Consider the following 20,745-nt stretch of genomic DNA (forward strand, 5'->3'; position numbering starts at 1 on the left):
AAGATCACGGGGCTACAGAATCACTGAGGTTGGAAGGGACCTATCGAGACCATCCAGTCCAACCCCCCGTGCTTAAGCAGGGTCAGCCAAAGCCAGCTGCCCGGGACCATTTCACCCAGTACCATGTCATGATGCCAACCTAGCCTGTTTCATCCAGTTCTGAGAGACCACTGTACTGTTCTCAGCTGAATTCACATTCCAAAAGTGATATAACAGCATGATTGCTCCTGAGCTATGTGAAATAAAGTCTGCAAATCACACAATACTTTCAGTTAAAGGTTTGATAAATTTTGCCTGCAGCAGACTGAAGGCTGACAAAGTCGCCTCAAAACCGAGAAGCCACTGATGCAGTTGTCTCTGAAAAGAGGGTGAAAACTGCTGGTATATAGGGTGAAAATGGATAAAAATGAAAGACAAAACAAGGAGACAATGGGAAAGTGCAAGTGTAGCTGCCCTCAGAACTCGATTTTACAGTTTTTAAATATAATTCACATCTATTTTTTACTTCAGAGCATTAATAATCTGTGGATGACTTCGTAGCTATTAAGAATCTAATCTCATCCACAGTTAACTCACTTTCTACCAAAAAGTTTATATCTAAAATGTAACAGCCCTGATGGAAATAAAATACTCAAAAATATTAGACTTCTATTGAGGCTTCAGGGGAATTTTAACGCTGAAGTACAGTAAAAATACCATTTTTGCATTTATAAGTCTCTGTAGTTTTTTTTAAGCACATAAAGCAGAAAACGTTTATTTAGAAGCAAGATAAACATCAACAATGATTTGTAACCACTAGAATCTACTATGTGGGTCTGCACAGGCAAACTTAGAAGGGGTAATTTTTTTCAGGGAGATTTGAAAGGTGTGCAGATGCTAAAAGTAACCATGAAGAGGATATGCTTCCTCTTCCACCAAATCAATTTACTTAAGTAGCACTCTTCAGATGCATAGTCCTCAAATTATGTCTAAGCACAACCAGAAAGCCATCAAAATGCCATCAAAAGGCAAGAAATCCCCAAACTCCACACCTCCAAACCTCCATATTGCAAAAACACTATAGATTCACCCCCAGTAATTTTGAAGACGTAATCAACCCGAGACAGGTCAATGTATCTAGGATTTTACTCAGCTACTGCAGCTGGGACTAAGCTTTTATGTTTCAAAACCATGAATACCTTGTTCAGGCACCTCCTCTTCTTGTCTCATTCCCCATCCAGACTGTGGGCTTGCTGAATTACGTCCTCTTCTTGAATAATAATTCTGCACATCAGCAGGTAAAGTCTTTCTTACAGCCAAGCTGGATGCAGATGTCCACCCAGATCTGTCAGCAGGCGTATCGAAAGAATAATCTTGTTCATTCTTACGCTTGTATGGCTGATGTTCTGGGAACCTTGAAGTTTCGTTCCCAGAACCATTTGAGTTCCCTGAGAGAGGTTTTCTGTTTTGCCAGTGGTTTTCACTCTGGTCTCCATACATGAAACCACCTCTTCCACGCCCACCTCGGCCACGCTGACCTCTCCCTCGATTCGGAATCCAACCTGAACCGAAGTTTTTATTCCAAGAGTGTCCTGAATTATTATGCCTGCCATCTTCCCAATGTGGTTTCTCTCTCTCTCTGTTCCTGACTTCAGGAACAGAGTTTATCCTTTCCATTACCCAGTCGGGACAATCATTCCTCCGCTTGTCTGAAGAACACTGATCGTCATTGTTTTTTTCTGTATTGTCCTTCTCTTTTTTAAGACTTTCATTCTGTTTCTCTTGATCACTTCTTCTGTATCGATCATTTCCTCTGGGACTCCTCCAGCTATCATTTGCCCATCTCTCTTTCCATCGAGGTGAATGACTGTCCCTCTCATTTCTAGAGAATGAAGAACATTTATTTCTTGTCCTAGATCGTGATCTTGACCTAGATCGTGACCGTGACCTAGACCACCTCCTGTTTCTTCTTTCTCTGTCACGATCTCTTCTTTGACTATCTCTATCACTGCTTCGAGATCTAGATTTTTGCCTTGGAGATGAATCCTTAATTCTTGACTGAGAAGATGATCTCCTGCTTTCCCTGACAGTTTCCCTTTTGGGAGATCGAGATGGTGTTTTTCTCTCATCTTTGAGCGTGTGTCTCTTTGGAGAACGAGATAAAGATCTCCTTCCCTCCCTTATTGTTTCCTTCTTGGGTGATCGTGAGCTCCTGCCTCTGGTCATCTCCCTTTTAGGGGATGGTGACTGAGATTTCCTGCCCTCTCTCCTAGGAGGAGACCAAGTTGTTGATGGAGAGTGAAACCTAGACCTTCTAGTTCGAGGCTTTTTATCTTTTTTCAGTTCTGACTGGCTCTCTCTCTCTTGAGGAATAGTTTCCTCCTTTTCTTCAGGAGGTCCTGAAACCGATGTACAGTTTCCCGCATCACACTGTAGGGAGTTCACTTCTTGCTCTGTACTTTCAGCTGGTGGTAACTGCTCAATCTGAGGCCCATTCTGGTCACTGCAAAATGAGTCACAATCCATTGGTATCATTTCATTGTTATCTTCACCAAAATGTTTATGTTCAGCATTTACCTGGGGTGACTCTGAAGTTCTTCTCTCTTCACCTTCTGGCACGGCATTCTCTTTTAAGGACTGGTCTGATGTACTGTCCATAGAAACACTGTGTATTAATGTATCTGGTTCTTCGTCTTGAGCAGTTTTAAAGTTTTGAATATTTGTACTTGCACAGTCTACTACTGTTTTTTCTTCTGCCTCAGAACCATCTACTTCTATGTCTTCTGGATGCTCAGGCAATTCGCTTCTGGGGCTCTCTAATGGCTGATCTTTTCCCAAAGGTTCTGGACATTCCAACAATTCATTTTCTGGACCAGCTACGGGCTGATCTATTTTTGTCAAAGTTTCTATGTTCTCCGTCAATTCATTTTGAGGACTACACAATGTCTGATCTACTTTTTCAAAAGTTGCATGCTCACATACTTCATCTCTGGAACAAGCTACTGTTTCCATTTGTTCAAGAGTATTTTCACAGACATCCTGATTCTCAAGATCTATATTTTCTTCAGTAACACCTTTTACTTCAAATTCCTGACTTTCACCTCCTGAAATTAGTACTGGAGGTTCTTGGACAGAAGAACTTACATTTGCATTGCCTGAAGTATCTTCATCTTTGTCACATTCTCCTGTAGTTCCCTCGATTTCTGCATGTTCACTACAGCTTTCCAATCCATTAGCAGATTCTGTTTCTGCGTTACTTTTCTGTGGAATGCTTGTGTTATTGCTTTCATTATCCGACTGCTGGTCTTTATCTAATGTTAGAACTGCTTCAGACTCAGCAATGTCATCAACTTCCACTGAATCACTGGGCGATTTTTCAGAACGTGCAGAACTTCTCAATTTTTTTTTAACCACAGGTGTTTGTTGTTTAACTAGTCTTTTAGACTTCCGTTTTGGAGGAGCCTTCTCTGATTCTGAAGGAGATTTATTCAGAGGTGGGTTATTGCCATCAGGAGCACTGCACGCAGAACTGCTTGACCGAGGTGAGCTCCGAGATTGACCCAGGGTCTCGTTTTTGCTGTTTCGTGCAGACCTTCTTCTAGGAGTGGTACTAACTGCTTTCCTTCTAGTTCCTCTAGTGCCAGATGAACCAGAAGCTTGCTTTTTCTCTTCTCCTTCTTGAGTACATGCAACAGCATATCCTTTGCCTAAAGATTCTAATAAAAGCAGAATACATTAGAATTTGATGATAACCATTTATCCAAACACAGTTAAGAACGTAAAATGACTTCTCCTGTTTAAGAGATATCCTCAAATAGAGTATAAGATTTACTATGAAGTGATGCACAGTTTAAGTAGATATTTTCTTTCCTCAGTGGAGCCTTTGTCTTTAAAGAACGGAATCAAGCTAACAAAGTGACATCTGAACACACACTTTAGAAGCAGTGCCAGCATAGCTACATGGCCAGCAATGACATTCACAGTGAAACTGCTATTGATATTGCTGTTCAAAGACAGTCAGCATTTAAACTGTTAGAGAAGTAACGAATTAACCACACTACACTGTTAGCATACAGCAGTCCCTGTCATTCTGAAATGCAGGCCTGTTGGCAGCGAAGCTGCAAAACTACTGAACTGAAGCTCAATACTACAGAAAGTGACATTTTGCAATGGCTGTCAGTGGACGTTCACACGGGAAGCAGCTGATCAGAAGCAGCAATGACAGCACACCTCTCTACAAAATCGAGTTTCAGACAGTGCAAACTGATTCTCCAGTTATAAGACAGACCCTGCAGGCTCCATGGCAAACTGGACTTTAACTCTGCCGCAGGGCCCCTAGGGTACCTGCAGGACCTAACGAACTGGATAAGGAGTGCAAGTTTTGGGGCAGCCTAGGGTGCATAATAAAACCTAAAGCTGCAAGAAGAATGACCGTAAGTCACACAACAGTACAGGAGTTCTTGTTTTGATACTGTATTAATTTATTTCATGCAATCCACAATTTGACAAAAGTCTTTGTAAAGAAGCCAAGGGTTACATTCACTGTGAAGGGAACAGAGCGTACTCTTGAAAGATTATGAGGGACAGCTCAGGAATTAAAGATTAATGATAAGTAAATATACTTGAATGTAATACTTCAAAACTAAATTAATTTCTTGAGATGTCCATTAATTTGTTTCATACTTTGCATAGACTTCAGAAAGCATAAAGAATTTGGTGTTTAAATTAGTTCTTTTTACAGCTTCATTTTCATACACAAATAGTAGAAACTTGCTAAGGAAGATTAATTTCTATGGGTTTTGAAATTTATTTATCACATCACACAAAGCCTTGATTCTAACTCTGTGTAATGTTGCTATTTCCCATGCTTTCACTACACTAAAACAGGTTTAATTCTTAAACAAATTGTATGGCATATAGGAATAACACAAGTATGTAACAGCACAAAATCCTCCTTCTATCACTTACTTCTTCGTTAGAACCAAAAAACCAGCACTGCCTATTAAACTTATCGTCTGATAACCTTAGAGCAGTAACTCCACAAGCACCTCACTAGCCTTTAAAAGGCTAAAGCACAGCACAGGACTATTAATCACCTCCTCTGTCCTGTATAAACACACAACAATTTGCCTGAACATGGAAAAAAAAAAATCTAGTTTTGGTTTTTGGATGTCCACTGATCAAATTATCACTTAAGACAATGAAAATCTATGGTATTGATTGTATAGAAGGTGCCATATATTTAAAAGAAAACAATGTGCATTGTAAAGAACTTCCAAAGGAGTTTTAGGTGACCGGCACTATTTGAGGTGTCTGCCGTAACAGTCTTCCCAATAATTTTGTTAAAAAGTGACTTCACAGTGGTTAACCAGCAGCTATTCAGCCACATGTGGCTGTCTCAGACTAACATCTTCAAACCTACTACAATAGCCAGGAAAACAATTCAGATACTAAAAATCTGCAATGACATATAACATCTGTGATTATTTTCCTAAATGGGGAAGAAATATCCTGCAATGGTAAAAGTTCAGAATATAAATGGAATGTGGGAATCCTGATAGAATTGAAAGGCAAATTATTTTTTTGGCACTTTTGAAGTCTGCTTGTGAAACACAAGCCTATTTTTAGCATTCCTTACTGCTTGTAAAATTTTAACAGAGAAGCTTCACAAGCTTTGGACTTGGACCAAATACAGGGCATTTCAGCTCACTGAATCTTTATTTTAAAATATTTTAATCACACAAAAGAACTGCATAATGCCAGCCTAAATCATAATGGTATTTGTAGATTCACTAATGCATTTTCAAAAAGACTGTTTAATGGTAAAAGAATTGAAGAGAATCTAAAAAAAAACCCTGCAGCAGTAACAAGAAAGATTCAGGCAGTACCGTTACATGGCCGTCACTCTGCACAACTCTGGGAGAAACTGTCAGCTACTACCCTGACACAAAGCTGCACGCTTTAGGTATGACAAAGAGATGGGCTGTGTTTAAAAAAAAGAATTGTATGAGACCATCTTTCAGGCACAATTTAGTAAGAATTACAAGATCCAGTTTGGTTTTTTTTGTATGTGTCTGTTTTAACTATTTTCTTAATTTTTCTCCTTGCTCCTGCATCCTTTATTTGCCATGCATCTCTAACAGTATTCAGGTTAGGTTTCTCTTTGCTTTTGCCCTTACCTTTTTTTGCGCATGTCTGTATTTTCCTCAGTTGCTATATAAAAACTGAATGGGGAAGGAAGACTCAACTCGACAGAACGTGATCAAAATCCTCAAGGGACATCTTCACATGCAACATCCCCTAGTTTCACTAGGAGATTCAAAGACTCGGTGTCTTACTTCCTGCACGCTTCTTATCAGGAGGAAGTTTTTAAGTCAAACTTGAAGATGACTTAAAACTTCAGTGTCAACATACTACAACGCTTTAAGATTCAATCTTGATGACTGTCTTCCACTTTGTCCACAGTATAAGTAATATATTAAGCATCTAAACTTTAGTTCAGGTGTGGCAAGAACATATGGAAACATACAAAAATAACTTAAGATTTTATTTGCTGTGTCCTGTCAGCTCCGTAAATTCACATTTCAAAATCATACCTTTAAAAGAGGAAGTGGAATGCTTACATAAAAAGAATCAAAGTTCTAATCAAGACAACCAATGAGAAAATTTTTAAATATAATTTTAAAAAGCGAAGATATCTGAAAAATAGTTCCTTTTCTTTTGCTGTCAAGACTCACTCAGCCTCCTGCCTCTCCCAAAAGACAGCATAAGGGATTTAGTCCATGTTCTGCCACAGGAGTTGACAATGTTATCAGTATTTGTTGATCAGTTGCTGATATTATCAACAGCAATTATTCACATGTTCTAAATAGTCTGATGTTGAAAAATCGTTTGGAGCTTATTTAAATATTTTTCATCTTTCTGATGAGAGGAAAAATGTTTTTTCTGCCAGTTTTGTGGTGGCTGGGTTCATTGTCTACATTTCAATTTCAGAAATAAACCAGCTGGTTTTGAAATAGTATCAAACTGTATCAAAACAGATTAAATTTTTTTCCTCCTGTTAACTCTAACTATATACTCCGCTTTAATTTCTGAGAATCATATTTTAACAATACTCCACGTGAGCTATAAATAAAACTTACAAAAAAAAAGTTTACCAAAGTTTTCCAAAGGCCTGATATTTGTTGGAAGAATTGTCCCTGCTACTGTAGTAGAAGCAAGAAGAAAGGTCTCAGCTTGAGCTCCATAAGACATTAAAGGAATTCTGGAAAAGTAAAAGCATTAATAGTAGTTGTTTTAGCTATTTGTAGCAAGTTCTGGAAACAACACACAAAAAACATTAGGCAACCATGACACAACCTCACCACATTTGGAGAGAAAGGCAAAGCTGACAGACAACAAAACTTTCCTTCTCTTTGCCTATTCTAGTAAAACAGTTTGAACGAGGTACATTATGTTAAAGCAATATATATTTGGCTTTCTTCAAAGCCAAACACAGAACTGTAATGAACAGCCTACTCCAAATTAGCAGGCTATACTGCTGGAAATAAAATTCTGGAGACTGATTTAGTACTTCAGCAGAAGAATAGCCTTTTCTGCAGAAGAACGAGAAATTGTCTACACAACGAGTTAGTAAGGGCTTCTTTCTTTTTTATTTTTCTAACAAACAAAATAATTATACACTTATTCAGGCTCCCTCAGCAAACCTTGGGTGAAAAGAGAGTTTAGCTATAGATCTACAATGTTTAAATTATCACTGAGTTAGAACGAAACTTTCCACAAGGAAAAGTACATGCAAAAAATAAAAATTAATTATTTAAATCCTAGGTACAACTTTTAATTATAATTAAAATCTCTTTACTTGCTCTTTTGTCTTTAGCCTTTGTTTTATGCAAAAGAGAGAGAAAAGATATGTAGTGAAATTAAGATCACAGACAGAACCAATTTCTTACTGTGTTACTTTAAAATCAGTTATTTTTATGCTTCTGCTTTATATTAATGAAAACATCCTTAGGGTATATTTTAAAACACATCCGCTCTCTATCAAAAAAAAAGTTATGTTCTCTGTTTCATTTGATACAGTCCCTCAACTCTTTCTAGATGCATTTGTTTATAAACAATTATGGAAAAATCCCATTGAACACTAGCTTCCAAATAGAAAATATATTTAAACTTGCATTTCTGTGAAAAATTGACATATTAAGATGCACAAGCCAGAGGAGTTACTATGCTTGTCATGAGTATCAAGAAAGCATTAAGATATACAGAAAAGAATCTATTCTATAGCATGAGGCAAATACACAAAGATTTAACAAGTTACATGCAAATGTTATTTAGTTTTATGATCAAACAACATTCTCTCTAAAAAGCAATCTGAATTAATCAAATTCTAAACTTGAAGCATTATATTAAGAACCTTTGCATCTTACACAATTTGTATGAATACAAGCCACATACCTTTCAACTCTAGCAAGCACAGATGAACAGGACAATTCCAGTTCTTGTCTCTTCTGTCTGATTGCTGCATTGACTTCCATGAATTCTGTACTGAAATACAAATTTCATACAAAAAGTTAAAGAGTAACTTTGTACTGTGACAATTTTGTGTTTCAATAACTGCTTCTACCAATGACTTCTAAAAAATTTAACTGTATCAGACCTTCTAATGGTCATGATGAAACTATCATGATTATTATCATAGAGTGGAAAAAGCAGTCATAAATCTAACAGAAGTCCTAAATAAATGAGGCAGACAGAATGGAATACAGGAGATGAAATATATCTTCTGGGAAGTTGAGGGATGGGGAAACTTTGCTTCTTTGACAAATTAATACTGTTGCATGCATGGTAAAAACTGTTGGGTTTTTTTTTTTCATTTACAGACTGCTGAAAACATACAGACAAATAAGTTTGTGATTAGGCCATATTATCCAAATAATGTTCTTCTAGACTGTTCTTTTTCTTCCATCTTCTCAAAAAAAAAAATACATCCTTAAGTATTAGTCTCATTAAGCAAAATTGCTTCAGGTATGTTTAAAGTATTCCTCTTGGAGTCAAAGAACAACAAAGAATGTTTCTGATACAAAACAGGATATTTACTCTTAACTGTTTTGCTAACTGCTGTTGTAATAACAGGAATAACCCTTTCCTATCCAAGGCTTCAATTCAGCAAAGAGCTTAAATACGAGCTAAAAATAAAACTTATTAACTCCTAGTAAATCAGTGAGATTAAAAGCACAAACTTAAGTATTTTAGTGCTGAACACATAACAGAAGTTTTAAATGTTTGTGTTTATCCTTTATCTGCTCTTCATCAATGAATATAAAACCAGCCAATCTCCAAAATATTTCAAGGCAGTATATGCAGCCAGAAGCAGAGGAACTATAGCATCTACAGTACAGTAACCCATCACTTTATATTAAGCACTAGTATATACTAACCAGTCATTTCTACAGCTAAAAAAGGATTCTTCATTGCTACCGCCGGCCGGAAGCATGCTGAAGAAATTAGTTCTGAGGCACTTGTTCCAGCAGGTCTGTCTTCTGGGCTACAAAAAAAACCCCAATTTATGAATTAAAGACATCAAAAATAAAATAATTAATATTTAATACATGAAGTTGCACTGAAATTAAATCATGTCAGTAAGATTTTAGCTCACAAAAAGCAGGCACCATAGTGGCTCCATAGTTATATGCTGAGATTTACAGGTACAGCAAACGAATTTTCTCTGTTCAGTCTACATTTTCAACACCTGCTCTTTGCATTATTTGCAATAAGCTTTGTATTTTATTTAGGCTTTCCATGGCAAAATCTTTAATGCTCTATACAGAAATGATGAATAAATGACCCTGATATTTACAATTTCACAACTCCCATTTCTGCTACCTAACGAACCCCAGTAAGTACAGCGCTAGCATCTTCAGACAGACCCCTTCACAGCAGGTCATTGAATGTTTGGTTTCAAAGTAACATGAAAACCTAATGGAAGTAGCTGGGATTCTCCTTTGCCTTCAGGTAGGATTATAAAAATCGAAGACTAACCAGAGTGTCTGTTTACTGGGCCCTCACACAAAGGCACAGCACTCAGAATCCACTTAATATTTCAACAAATACCTCCTCCTATTTCAATTGCTAGCAATGCCTAGCCACCCACTGTAAGCTAGCGTATTCCCTTTTGTGTTGCGTGTGGTGAACTCTTGCTGTTGCCGTGTATTGGGATGGCTGCAGGGGAAAAAAGGCCGAACAAGAATCCTCCCAGACTGACCTACGCTGACCCATTTTTGCAATTTATGCCTTTTCACCTAAAGGGTTAATGCCACATCAAATCTGACTAAAACATTCCTGTTCATTCCCCATGACTGGTATTTTAGAATGAAAACTTAGAGGGTCCTCCCATCATTTTCTTTCAGAAGATATTTATACTCTGATGAAAAATAAACTTTAAGGGGACATGTATAAATTTGCGTCTCAAGTATGCAGTCATTATCCACATGCTCCATTAAACTTTGGCACAGTGAGCTGGTTTTAATGGGACCATGCCTTATTTCATCAGTGTGTCAATTGTAATTTTCTCCTAAAAAGCTGTTGGTTTAAAATTTTATTTTAAAAAACACTATCATTTTGAACATTAACATTTCTCCCTCCATCTAAAAAAGCTATCCAGATGTTCCACAAATATAATTTTGAAGTGGTTGTTAGTAAATCAGTGCTTTCTTTTAAATTATTTAAGTATTAAGCATTTATTGAATAATTGAGCTCTGTACCTCCTCCTGAAGTTTTTCAATGGCTCTACTTTTTTTTATGACCTTTTATGCAACAGCTACCACTTGAGACATTAATGCCTTTTAATATTGCACAATAAATCTGTGAAATTAGATATGAAAGCATTCACCAACCTCAAAGGCAAATTAGAGGTTGATGTACCAATAAGCCCTATCCTTCCAGTTCAAAATCTCTTCAATTCAATGAAAGGTCCCTTTAACTCTACACAGTAACAGAATAAAAATTTCTAAATATCTGACTTAGAAGCGGAAGGATGGAGCTAAAGATATCCCTGAGAACTATGGTGTATAAGCACCAAATAAAAATGACAACTCGGGCCACCAGCTACTGAAAAAAACCACATGATGCAGTATATGCCTGTGTACTACATGAAGCAAGACAGCAGGCAAAACAGGGACTCAAAGACAGTTTTTCCTCCAAATTTTTAAACTTCACGTAAGACAGAACAATGGAGAACAACGACATTTACACCTCAGAATGAAATTTATGGCCTAAAACTATTTCATGCAAATACATTTACAGGTACAACTATGAGTAAGAAAGCACTGATTACAAACTTGTGTCCCAGAGACACAAAGTATTTTTGAAAGGAGGAAAGGTAGAAATCAAACAACAAAAGAATCTTTATAGCTTCTTATAAATTCTGCACATTAGAAGCCTGTGTTATAGGCTTTATGAACTAAACAAGAAACCTGGAAACGCATTCATTCTTGGGAGTAATCTTCCATTAAAAAAAACAACTTGATGCAAACTATAATATCCATGGCTTACTCATGTAACAAACTACTTGGCTGATTACAAGTATGTATTTTCATGAAAATAATGAAAAAACCTTCATATTCTTCATGAAACAGTACTTGGCTAATAGCCTGTAGCTGATACCACCTTCTTTTGGTGAAGAAATATGAAAACAGGGTAGTAGAGTATCTTACAATTTAACATCCTCATCTATATGAAAATATTTACCACCACAAAGCTAAGTTTAATCTGAGAGAAGCTCATATAACCAAGCACTATATTCTAATTACTTCCTTCAAGACAAAAAAAGAGGCAAAATAACAAAGTTTGGAGCATACTAAAATGAACAAATAAAAAGTTAACCTTAAAAATAAGCAGAAAGGTAGTTTTAAAAATTATTTAGTGAGAAAAAATGTTAACATGTTTCATGATCAGAACCAACCTTATTCATCTTCACAGACAAAGTCTTCTTGTTTCGTTTGTCATACAAAATATTACCTGTGTGGAATAAGAAACAAAACTTTGATCTTAACTTTAGCATATTAGTGTTTAATTGTTTGCCAAAATCATTAATGCAATGAGAGGTTAATGAAAAACATCTCAAGTGTATTTACAATGTTTACATACAAACGGAGTAAAATTAAAATGCACGCACCTTCACAACAGCGTTTTATATATCAAGCAGTTTTCACCTCTTCAGATATTTGCTTAGTTTAAGAAGTTATGAACAAATTTACCAAAAAATACCTATTGAACAAGCCTCTCAAAATAGCAACCCCAAAATACAGCTAAGTGCTTCTTGTGTCTGAACTCTCACCAAACAACTTCCTGTGAATGCAAGCAAGTCGTTAGCAGTGCACCAACTGCCTGACACAGAAAATTACTTTAGGATGAAACTAAATCCATTTCACTTGTGACTGAAATTAAAGAGGCAGTCTTTCCAGTAAAATAAGAAGAGTAGTTTCACATACTGCAATTTTTTTTCTCTTAAGTTCCACACTTGTATTCCTTGGTATTTGGTTTTCATATGCCAATGAAAGTAATAAAAAAATTGGCTCATCAAGAAAAGAAATTCTAGAGCTCCTTAATAAAAAACAGCAATTCCAGCAAATGGAGTACAAATACCAACTTACTGTATTTTTTCTTCACAACTTTGCTTAATTTTGCTGTTAACAGCCCTTTGTCTGGACATACAGCTCTTCTGCAAGATTAACAAAAGATATTACAAAAGTTATTTCTGGGCATATTTAAGCTAACGGTATATACACCCAAACAAAATCAGATCTTATATTAAGGAATTTTTATTTCGTGCACATGAACAGATTTCTGACTGCTATTAAAACCTGAACTTGCACCATGTATATCATCTTCCATACATTAAAAGCCACAGTGCTTCACAAAGCTTACAGATGGAAAAAACCAGAAAATCCATTTACACAACAGAAGTTAATATCCTGTATTAAATCTGAATGCTTAATTTTGCTTTATATCATGGCAACATGTTGAAGATGTTATAACCTGCTTGCATAAATACTCTGAAGAATATCAAAGTCAATGGTGATTCAGAATGGTGAGGTGCAAAGGTCAATCTTATTTATTTTCTAAGAGCCAAAAAAAGTAATTTACTTGTAGTTAATCTTTTCTGTAGTGAAGTCTGCTTCAAATTCAATCTCAAGATCTCTGTATGTGTCATACATTCCATTAAACACTGATTTTAGATTATCACTATTCAGTGAAATTTGTCTGTGTAATCCTGAGCTTCTCCTTATACAATGCAGCAAATGTGACAAGATAAAGCTTCTCAAAGCAGGAATGGTATTTCCAAAGTTCCCTCTCAAACTCACTAGAATAAAATCAGTTCTTGACTACAATAATGTTTTATGGTAAAGAGGACCACCACCAATGTTTATGATAACATGCAAGAAAGGGGATGTCTGTTTAGATAACCAAAGGATATATAGTTAAAATATGATCTAGCCATAAAACCTTAATTCACATTTATAAGAAATTTGTCAGAATTCCTTGAAAAATGCAACTTTCACAGAGCTCAATGCAAGAAATACACTGCTCCTTACTTCTTGCTTGCTATTGTGATAAAAGTAAAGCTAAACTACCACTGGTGTTTTAAAACAGTTGAAATTATATTTTGAATGTTCCAATTAGAAGGCTTGAAATTAAGTGGACAACCAACCTCACAAAACTTCTCATCCTTGCATGGCTGTATTTTCCCTTATTGCAAGCACAGTTTTCCTCCTCTTCCTTTCTCCTTAGCTGTCTTTTAACCTGAACCTGTATTGAAAAATAAAGTCAATCCAACCTAGAATCTCAGTACACATGGACTTTAAATACATTCAAAGACTCTTAAGGTCTACAGAGAAAATAAGCTCAAACAGAAGGACTTGAAATCATTACCTCTTTAATCTCATAGTTTGCAGATCTAAAATTTTTTTCATTTGTCTTTCATGAAATGGGAAAAAACCCATCCCACCCTGACAAGTATATTGGCTATGCCAGAGATGCATACTAATTCCACAAGACCAAAAATCCCTGAACATTCAGGCTGCAGAGGCAAGTATCTCAAAGCTATGCACTACCTTCCACTGAGAATTTAGAAGCTAAGTTTTTTAAACTAAGTCAGTTCATCTGAATACACCAGGTTCAGCCTGGGACAACGCCGAACTACTACTCAATTTCAAATGCTTCCTCATAATTACAAAACACGCAATTTTCCTCTACAGTAAAATAACTTAGGTTTTTCATATAACATTGTTTTTTTTTCCCCACACCTTTAAAATTCTAAGAAAGCAATACAAGTTTTATTACATACTATGAAGTTACTTCAAAGGCTACATTGCAATTGTTTGCATTAGTCTGTATTTCTTCATTCTAGAATCTTGGCTTTATATGCAACTCCTTATGCCGTTAACATTCTAATTATGAATATCACAAAGGAAAAGCTGCCAATGGCCTGACAGCGCCCCTGCTAATATTGACCACCATGTCAGCATTTCTCGGTACACATTCCATCGATCCCTACTGCTCCAGTGGCTTTTTTCAGAGCAGGACCCTTGTTCTCTGCCCACCTGTTTACACTGTAGCTCTACAAACAAAGAACCTTTCAAACTGTATTTTGATACAGCCTTTAGACTCTTCCAAATGAAAACTCCAGTTTATCTTGTTTCAGCTGCTTCCTTGATTCCTTAGAAATAAAGAAAATAAAATATGCTAGCAAGGTTTTCTATGAGAAGGAGGTATCGGTGGCTGTCAGTCTGGTTCCTTTGCAGTTGACTACCTGGGCCTCCAGAAGCACAAGAAATGGATAGTGGGAGCCTGTTTTCGATATACAGCAAAATGCAAACCCAACAGCTTAGGACTTAGTTATAACCATAACTTCACCACAGAATTTCAAAAGTGCACACAGAATTATCAGCACCCTTCTATATAAATTATCAAGATCACCTATCAGATTTAGGTTTTATTTTCCTACTCGATAAACTACTCTCCAGAGCAGTATTATTCAAAAGAGCTGAAAACGTAAAAAAAAAATAATCAGAAATTTAGGTTGAACAAGGCTTAGCATTCATTGTTTCCTCTTGCCTTCATGTGTTATTGTCTGTGAATTGGAGGTTGTGAATGTACAAGATTCACCTCAGCTAAAAAGCACAATAAGGCAAGACAGCATGCTAATTGATATAGCACTTGTTTACAAAACCTAGTTAAAAAACACTATGAGACCAATTACTATACTTCTATTCTTGGATATATCAGGAATGCTTAAAGATACTATTAAAGCAGCAATAGCAGCTTTGTGATTATTATTACTGTAAACACTTGCTTTGAAAAAATAATTAAGAGTAATTCCTAGCCTCAAATATGTAATAGTAACATTAAAGCAACAATTATTTCATTAGGAAAGCTTATTTAAACACAGACATATGAATAAAACGCTGCAGCATAACTTGGGTGTTCCTACATCTTAAGTTATTTAAGAAAATAAGTCTGGAAGTTACCTTTACATGCTTTTCTAATGCATCAAGCCTGCATACTGCTTGAAATGGTCTGCGATCGATAGGACATGAAGCCTGTGTCTGAAAAATTATTTTCATTATTACAAAATTTGTACTAAGTTAAGAGAATTCTCAATTTTCTATACTTTTATTAACTGTTATAGTAGCTTACAGAAATACACAAAATTACAACTTGTTCACAGTAAGAATATATTTGTACACATTTTCCATAGAGTAAGTATTTTGTTTCATGTAAGTAGATTGCTCCTTAGGGGAAAATCTAAAGAAAACAAGGATGTAACTCAGAAGCTGTGTTCAAAACAGGAAAGGCATTTTACATCAAGTTAGCTACATTTTTTTAGTCCGTGTTAGGTAACTCTGATTTTATACCAGTACAAAAATGTCCCTTTTGTTTCTTATTGTTCTAACATTTTATTTCTTAATGTTCTTTTCAAGAGAAAGTGTGTTGGGCCATGTCCCCCAAAACATAAAACTGAGAAGACCAACATCAAACAGGGTAACACCTCTCCCCATCTTGCATATCTGTTTGACATCTCTCTTTTCTGCCGTCAGCAGAGACACTAGATTCCCACATTTAAGACAAAAGTTTTACAAATCGCTCTGCAAGAGAATCGAACAGAAGCAGCTTATTTTACCCTACAGTTTGATGGAAGTATACATTTAATTGTTTTTTTCCCCAATCACCTAAATGCCCTCTTATTCAAGCTGCACTACATCAGGTAACATGCACACATGGAAGAGAGAACAATAAAATGTTATTAACCATGGCACAGGCAAGCTTCAACCGAAGTTCCACCCAACTGGATCATGTGGTAAATCAGCTTTCAGAGAAATCCACATTAGATATTAATTTCTGCTGCTAGAGAACTGTTTATTCATTTTAATTCTGTATGTGTTTGTGGGGGGTTTGGTGGGTTTTGTTTGTTTGTTGTGGGGTTTTTTTTGTCCTCCCTTTCCCTGCCCACCCCCACCCCACTGGCCTTCACGGGCTTAATTCAGAACTCTTCTAAAGCAAAGAAAAAACCCACACCTAGTCTCCAGCCCCAATTCATCCACTGAACAAGAACCAGTATGTGAACTGTATGCCCTTAAGAGGCATGCAATTTCTGCCCTTCAGAGAACTATCAGGGTATTACACTTTATTTATGCAAGCAAGATGCAGTATTAGAATTGTATAAGCAGCTATGAATAACTTGCGTATGAACTCTGCCCTGAAATTCAGTGGTGAACTTCATTCTTGTCTTTTCATTGGGGCTTTTCATTTTCCAGTTCATTCTGTTCTTTTCTCAGTTTCAAAGAGTGCTCAGCTTCTTTTTCACCTATGCAGCCCCCAAACCCTGTGCACTCAGGCAGCTTCTGATTTCAATTGAAGTAGACAGAACAAAGTTAGACTGATTTAAAAAAACCCACCAAACAAAACCAAAAACCCCAAGGGTAGTTCATGAACAAGTTGTTCAACAACAACGTAAGTTAAAGCCATTACCTTTCCTTTTGATGCTCTGGTATTTTATCCTAACTAAAAACTTAGCCCTGTTGGGGGATACCATTGTTCCCTGCAGCATCATGGCCTTGGTTAGGAAAAGCAATTGGGTAATCAAGCCAGTTCCCTAAGGACTCAGATCACGAAGACAGTTTTTGTCCTGTAGTCAACATAAAGCTAACCCACAGTAACATAGCAGTGTATTGTTCAAGTGGGATATTTGATAGTATGCAATGCACTGTAACTGTTGAAACAGCTGCAGACTTCGAGGTAAATACTTTGATTCTTAGATATACCAGACTGTCAAAGATAGGTAGGAGGAAGTTAATTTTCTTAGCCATTTTCAGTCTCATTTCAGGATTTACCTTCGCTGAAAATTAAGTTTCTCCAAGAACACAATCTGTTTCTACGTTAGATTTACAATATTAAGTTACGTTCCCAAGTTTAAGTCACAGTAAGTTATGTTTATTAATTGCAATGAAGTATCATAGAATACTATGTGTTACCAGCAGCAATCCAAATGAGAAATGTATTTGCTCCACCAGAAAAACGGTCAGTTATGTTCAATTCTTCTGGACAAATGTTTAACCATTATATACAGTATACACAGTAGTAGAAAAAGAAGAAAACATTCTGGAAGAATCAAAAGCTACCGTTAGGTTCAGATATGTTCAGAAACAGCAGATGCTCTTTCCACTGCTACTCAGTTGCTTTTCGTAGCCCTAGCATTATCTGATAGTTCGCAACAAATCTCATTCTAGTAAAGACAGGACAGTTCCATGTGCACCCCCACGCCCCACAGGGCAGTACAATTGTTGGGTAGCCCTGAAAAAAGGCTAGAGGTTATTTCATCTATGTAACACTTCCATCTAAATATGCACGAGCTCCCATCTGTCTGTGAACACATAAGAACAAGGCTTTAAAGTAGGAATGGAAGAAAAAAATAAAATTTGCCCTGTCCCTTTTCCCAACAGCAAGACTAAATTTGTGCTGTAGAAAGGAGCGAGAGTAAAAGAAGCTGGCTACAGTTTTGCAAGAAGCAGCCACGAGGAGTGGTGGCCTTTTACTCATCTTTCCTCTTTTTTGAGAAGGTGGTTTAGCAACCAAATAATGTGTTGAGTCTCCTTTCATTCAAGGCAAGTTTGCAACTCTTCTCTTCTGAGGCTTCTGTTCAGGTAGCATGATATGGAATAGTGAATGTGCACTGTCCTTTGCAGGGAAAAATACTTAAAACAAGAAAAAAAGCCATTGAGATGGAATGAGTCCAAGCAGCAGCTATCACTTTTATTGTGCACAAGGGAGGAGGGGTGTGGGATGGATCACAACCTTATAACTACAAATTCATACAATAGCTTCCTTTAACATAGCTGTTTAGAAATCAGAACATGTAGTATTTAATGTAATCATCAAAATAATTAGAAACTCACAGCTGGTATTTGTGAGTTGCTTTACTTTTCTTCAAAAAACACAGAATAGTAACTCAGCACACTTCAAAACGTCTTTGTTTTACTCTCCGCACAAAACTACTCATAGATTTCATGTCAAAACTGGTAACTCTGAAATGATTCATTCTTTCACATATCCTGTGATATCAGGAGAATTCTCTTCATAAAATTAGCGTTCATGAAGTCTGCAACCCCTGAAAAACTATCCGTGAGCATGCATGTGCTTGTTCCTAAGTTTTCCAAAAACTAATTTCATTATATTTTATTTGGGTTTTTTTTCTGACAGCCCTCTAGAAAAATCTTGCTTTAGCTCCACAGGCATAACTTCATGTTCAATATTCCTGTAGCTGCCACAGCACCACACAACTGTGATCTTTAAACTCAAGGAGAAAATGCCCCTTATTTTAACTGTGCCACTTCAAACAGCATTTAACAGAGTGAGCTAGACAAATGGTTGAAGCAGTTACTATATTCCAGCTGGGAATTTTCAGGAAGCTATACCAATAGGTGCAAGCTAAACCCAAAACATATTTGTCTGATAAAATAACTTTGGCAGATATCCTCATCTCATCAACTTCCATGTTATGAAGTCTCAAAACAAGTAGTAACAAGATGTATGGAATTAAAGTTGCTGCAGTAAATCCCTTCCCCTATAATTTTTATTTTTTTCCTTCAAGTGGCCCATAATAAAGTCTGTTCTTCAACTACTGTATTGAAAAGCTGATCCAAAAAGAAACATGATCCTGCACTCCTTACTGCTTCTTTATTAGGGAACCTGTTAGGCAACACAAATAATACCAGATTCTCATAACTGAATTCAGGCCTATGGGTGAGGTTTAGATTGTAAAAGTAATGTCTGTATATTTCACTCCACCTGGTAGTAATAGTACACTGAAAATCCCACAGTTCTGCCTCTAACTTCAGTGAAAAGGGAGACTAACAACACACGTAGTGATAAACACCTCTCCACATTTTGATGAAAGGAGGAAGACATCAGAAAATGCACTCGTTTCTAGAAGCATGTAAATACTCAGGATTACTTTTATTTCAGTCTACTTTTAAAAAAGCAAGTACATTTAAAGTTTTTGAATGCTCTAGGAAAGTACTATTTGTGACAGGACATGATAGTTTGGGTTTTTTTGGAGGTACCGTTCATGGATAGTATAGATACACAGTGTGTAAGAACAGAGGTTCTAATCTCAACAGCTAACAGTCACAATTCTAGAGAGCTGTCTTCTCTCTGCCTACATCATGTATTTGGCTAGTCCTTAACTTCCAATCCAAAATTGCCATAAAGTGTTGACGAGTTCTGTTGGAATGGTGGCTGCCTTTAGGAAGGGATGAAATAATTCATTATTTGTGAGGATCTGTGAACTCTGTGATAAGAATGCTGCCATATGTGTCACTGTACTTCCTTCGACATTATATTATTGCAAGAATTGAAGTCAAACTCAAAAACACAGACTTTTGCACTGCACTTTAACAACATTAACATTCATAAGCTGCTGCATGCAACTACTTGATAAATCACAGAATCACAAAACGGTTAAGGTTGGAAGGGACCTCTGGAGGTCATCTTGTCCAACTGCCCTGCTTAAGCAGGGAAATATGCCAAGAAAAACTGTATACTACAAAGAGAAATGTAATTTGATAAAAGGTATCTGAAGTCCAGATTTTCTGGAAGAATTTGATTAATACAGCTTTCCATGCAGCAGTTCTCAGATGCATTGTCTGAAGTATACATTCATTACCTTGGACCCACTTTAACAAGAAGTTTATTTTATTGATTTTTGGTTTTTAGGTTTAATGTTTCTTTGAACACACCATTTATTTTGTTCATGAATGTAATCTTAACCCTGCCCACAGTGCTCTGTATTGCAGATCACTGTGGAGCTCGTTGCCACATAAGCTGATTCCTTCCTATATCCTTTAGGACAAAAGAAATCCAGATCAGAAAGAATCACATTAAGAACTCCAGTTACCATACAGGTAACTCTCTCTACCCTCAGAAGAATATACATGTTCAGTATACTCTACATAATCAATGATCCAAACCTTATACTAGCACAAAGGAAACAATACCCTAAGAACAGAACATCTGCTAGAAACGTAACACAAGACAGCTCTTTGTGCCAACTGCTTAGTTACTAAGCCAACCACTGATACAGCACAGGGTCTACCTGAATATGCCCCAATGCTCTGGAGAATTTACAGCTGAATGTACTCCACTTTCAAATCCTCCAGATGAGGCAAAATGAATGAGGGACACCAGGTGCAGAGACTGAGACATATA

General features: G+C 36.6%; 1 protein-coding gene across 4 annotated transcripts in view; it reads right to left on the bottom strand.

Annotated features, from left to right (window-relative positions):
* Positions 1–20,745, bottom strand: part of SCAF11 (SR-related CTD associated factor 11) — a 48,335-nt gene that overhangs the window by 5,745 nt on the left and 21,845 nt on the right. For 2 of the 4 annotated variants that reach the window (XM_064448285.1, XM_064448296.1), the window contains exons 4-11: positions 15,510–15,587; positions 13,691–13,788; positions 12,633–12,700; positions 11,942–11,997; positions 9,420–9,526; positions 8,437–8,526; positions 7,137–7,243; positions 1,179–3,695 (exon numbers count right to left, since the gene is read on the bottom strand). In XM_064448285.1, the coding sequence (XP_064304355.1) occupies positions 1,179–3,695; positions 7,137–7,243; positions 8,437–8,526; positions 9,420–9,526; positions 11,942–11,997; positions 12,633–12,700; positions 13,691–13,788; positions 15,510–15,587 (3,121 nt within the window). Of the gene's footprint in view, positions 1–1,178; positions 3,696–7,136; positions 7,244–8,436; positions 8,527–9,419; positions 9,527–11,941; positions 11,998–12,632; positions 12,701–13,690; positions 13,789–14,582; positions 14,707–15,509; positions 15,588–20,745 lie in introns of those variants that run through there. The other 2 variants (XM_064448306.1, XM_064448313.1) reach the window with 2 other exon arrangements.

Source organism: Phalacrocorax carbo, chromosome 1, assembly GCF_963921805.1.
Source record: "Phalacrocorax carbo chromosome 1, bPhaCar2.1, whole genome shotgun sequence".
Lineage (NCBI taxonomy): Eukaryota > Metazoa > Chordata > Aves > Suliformes > Phalacrocoracidae > Phalacrocorax > Phalacrocorax carbo.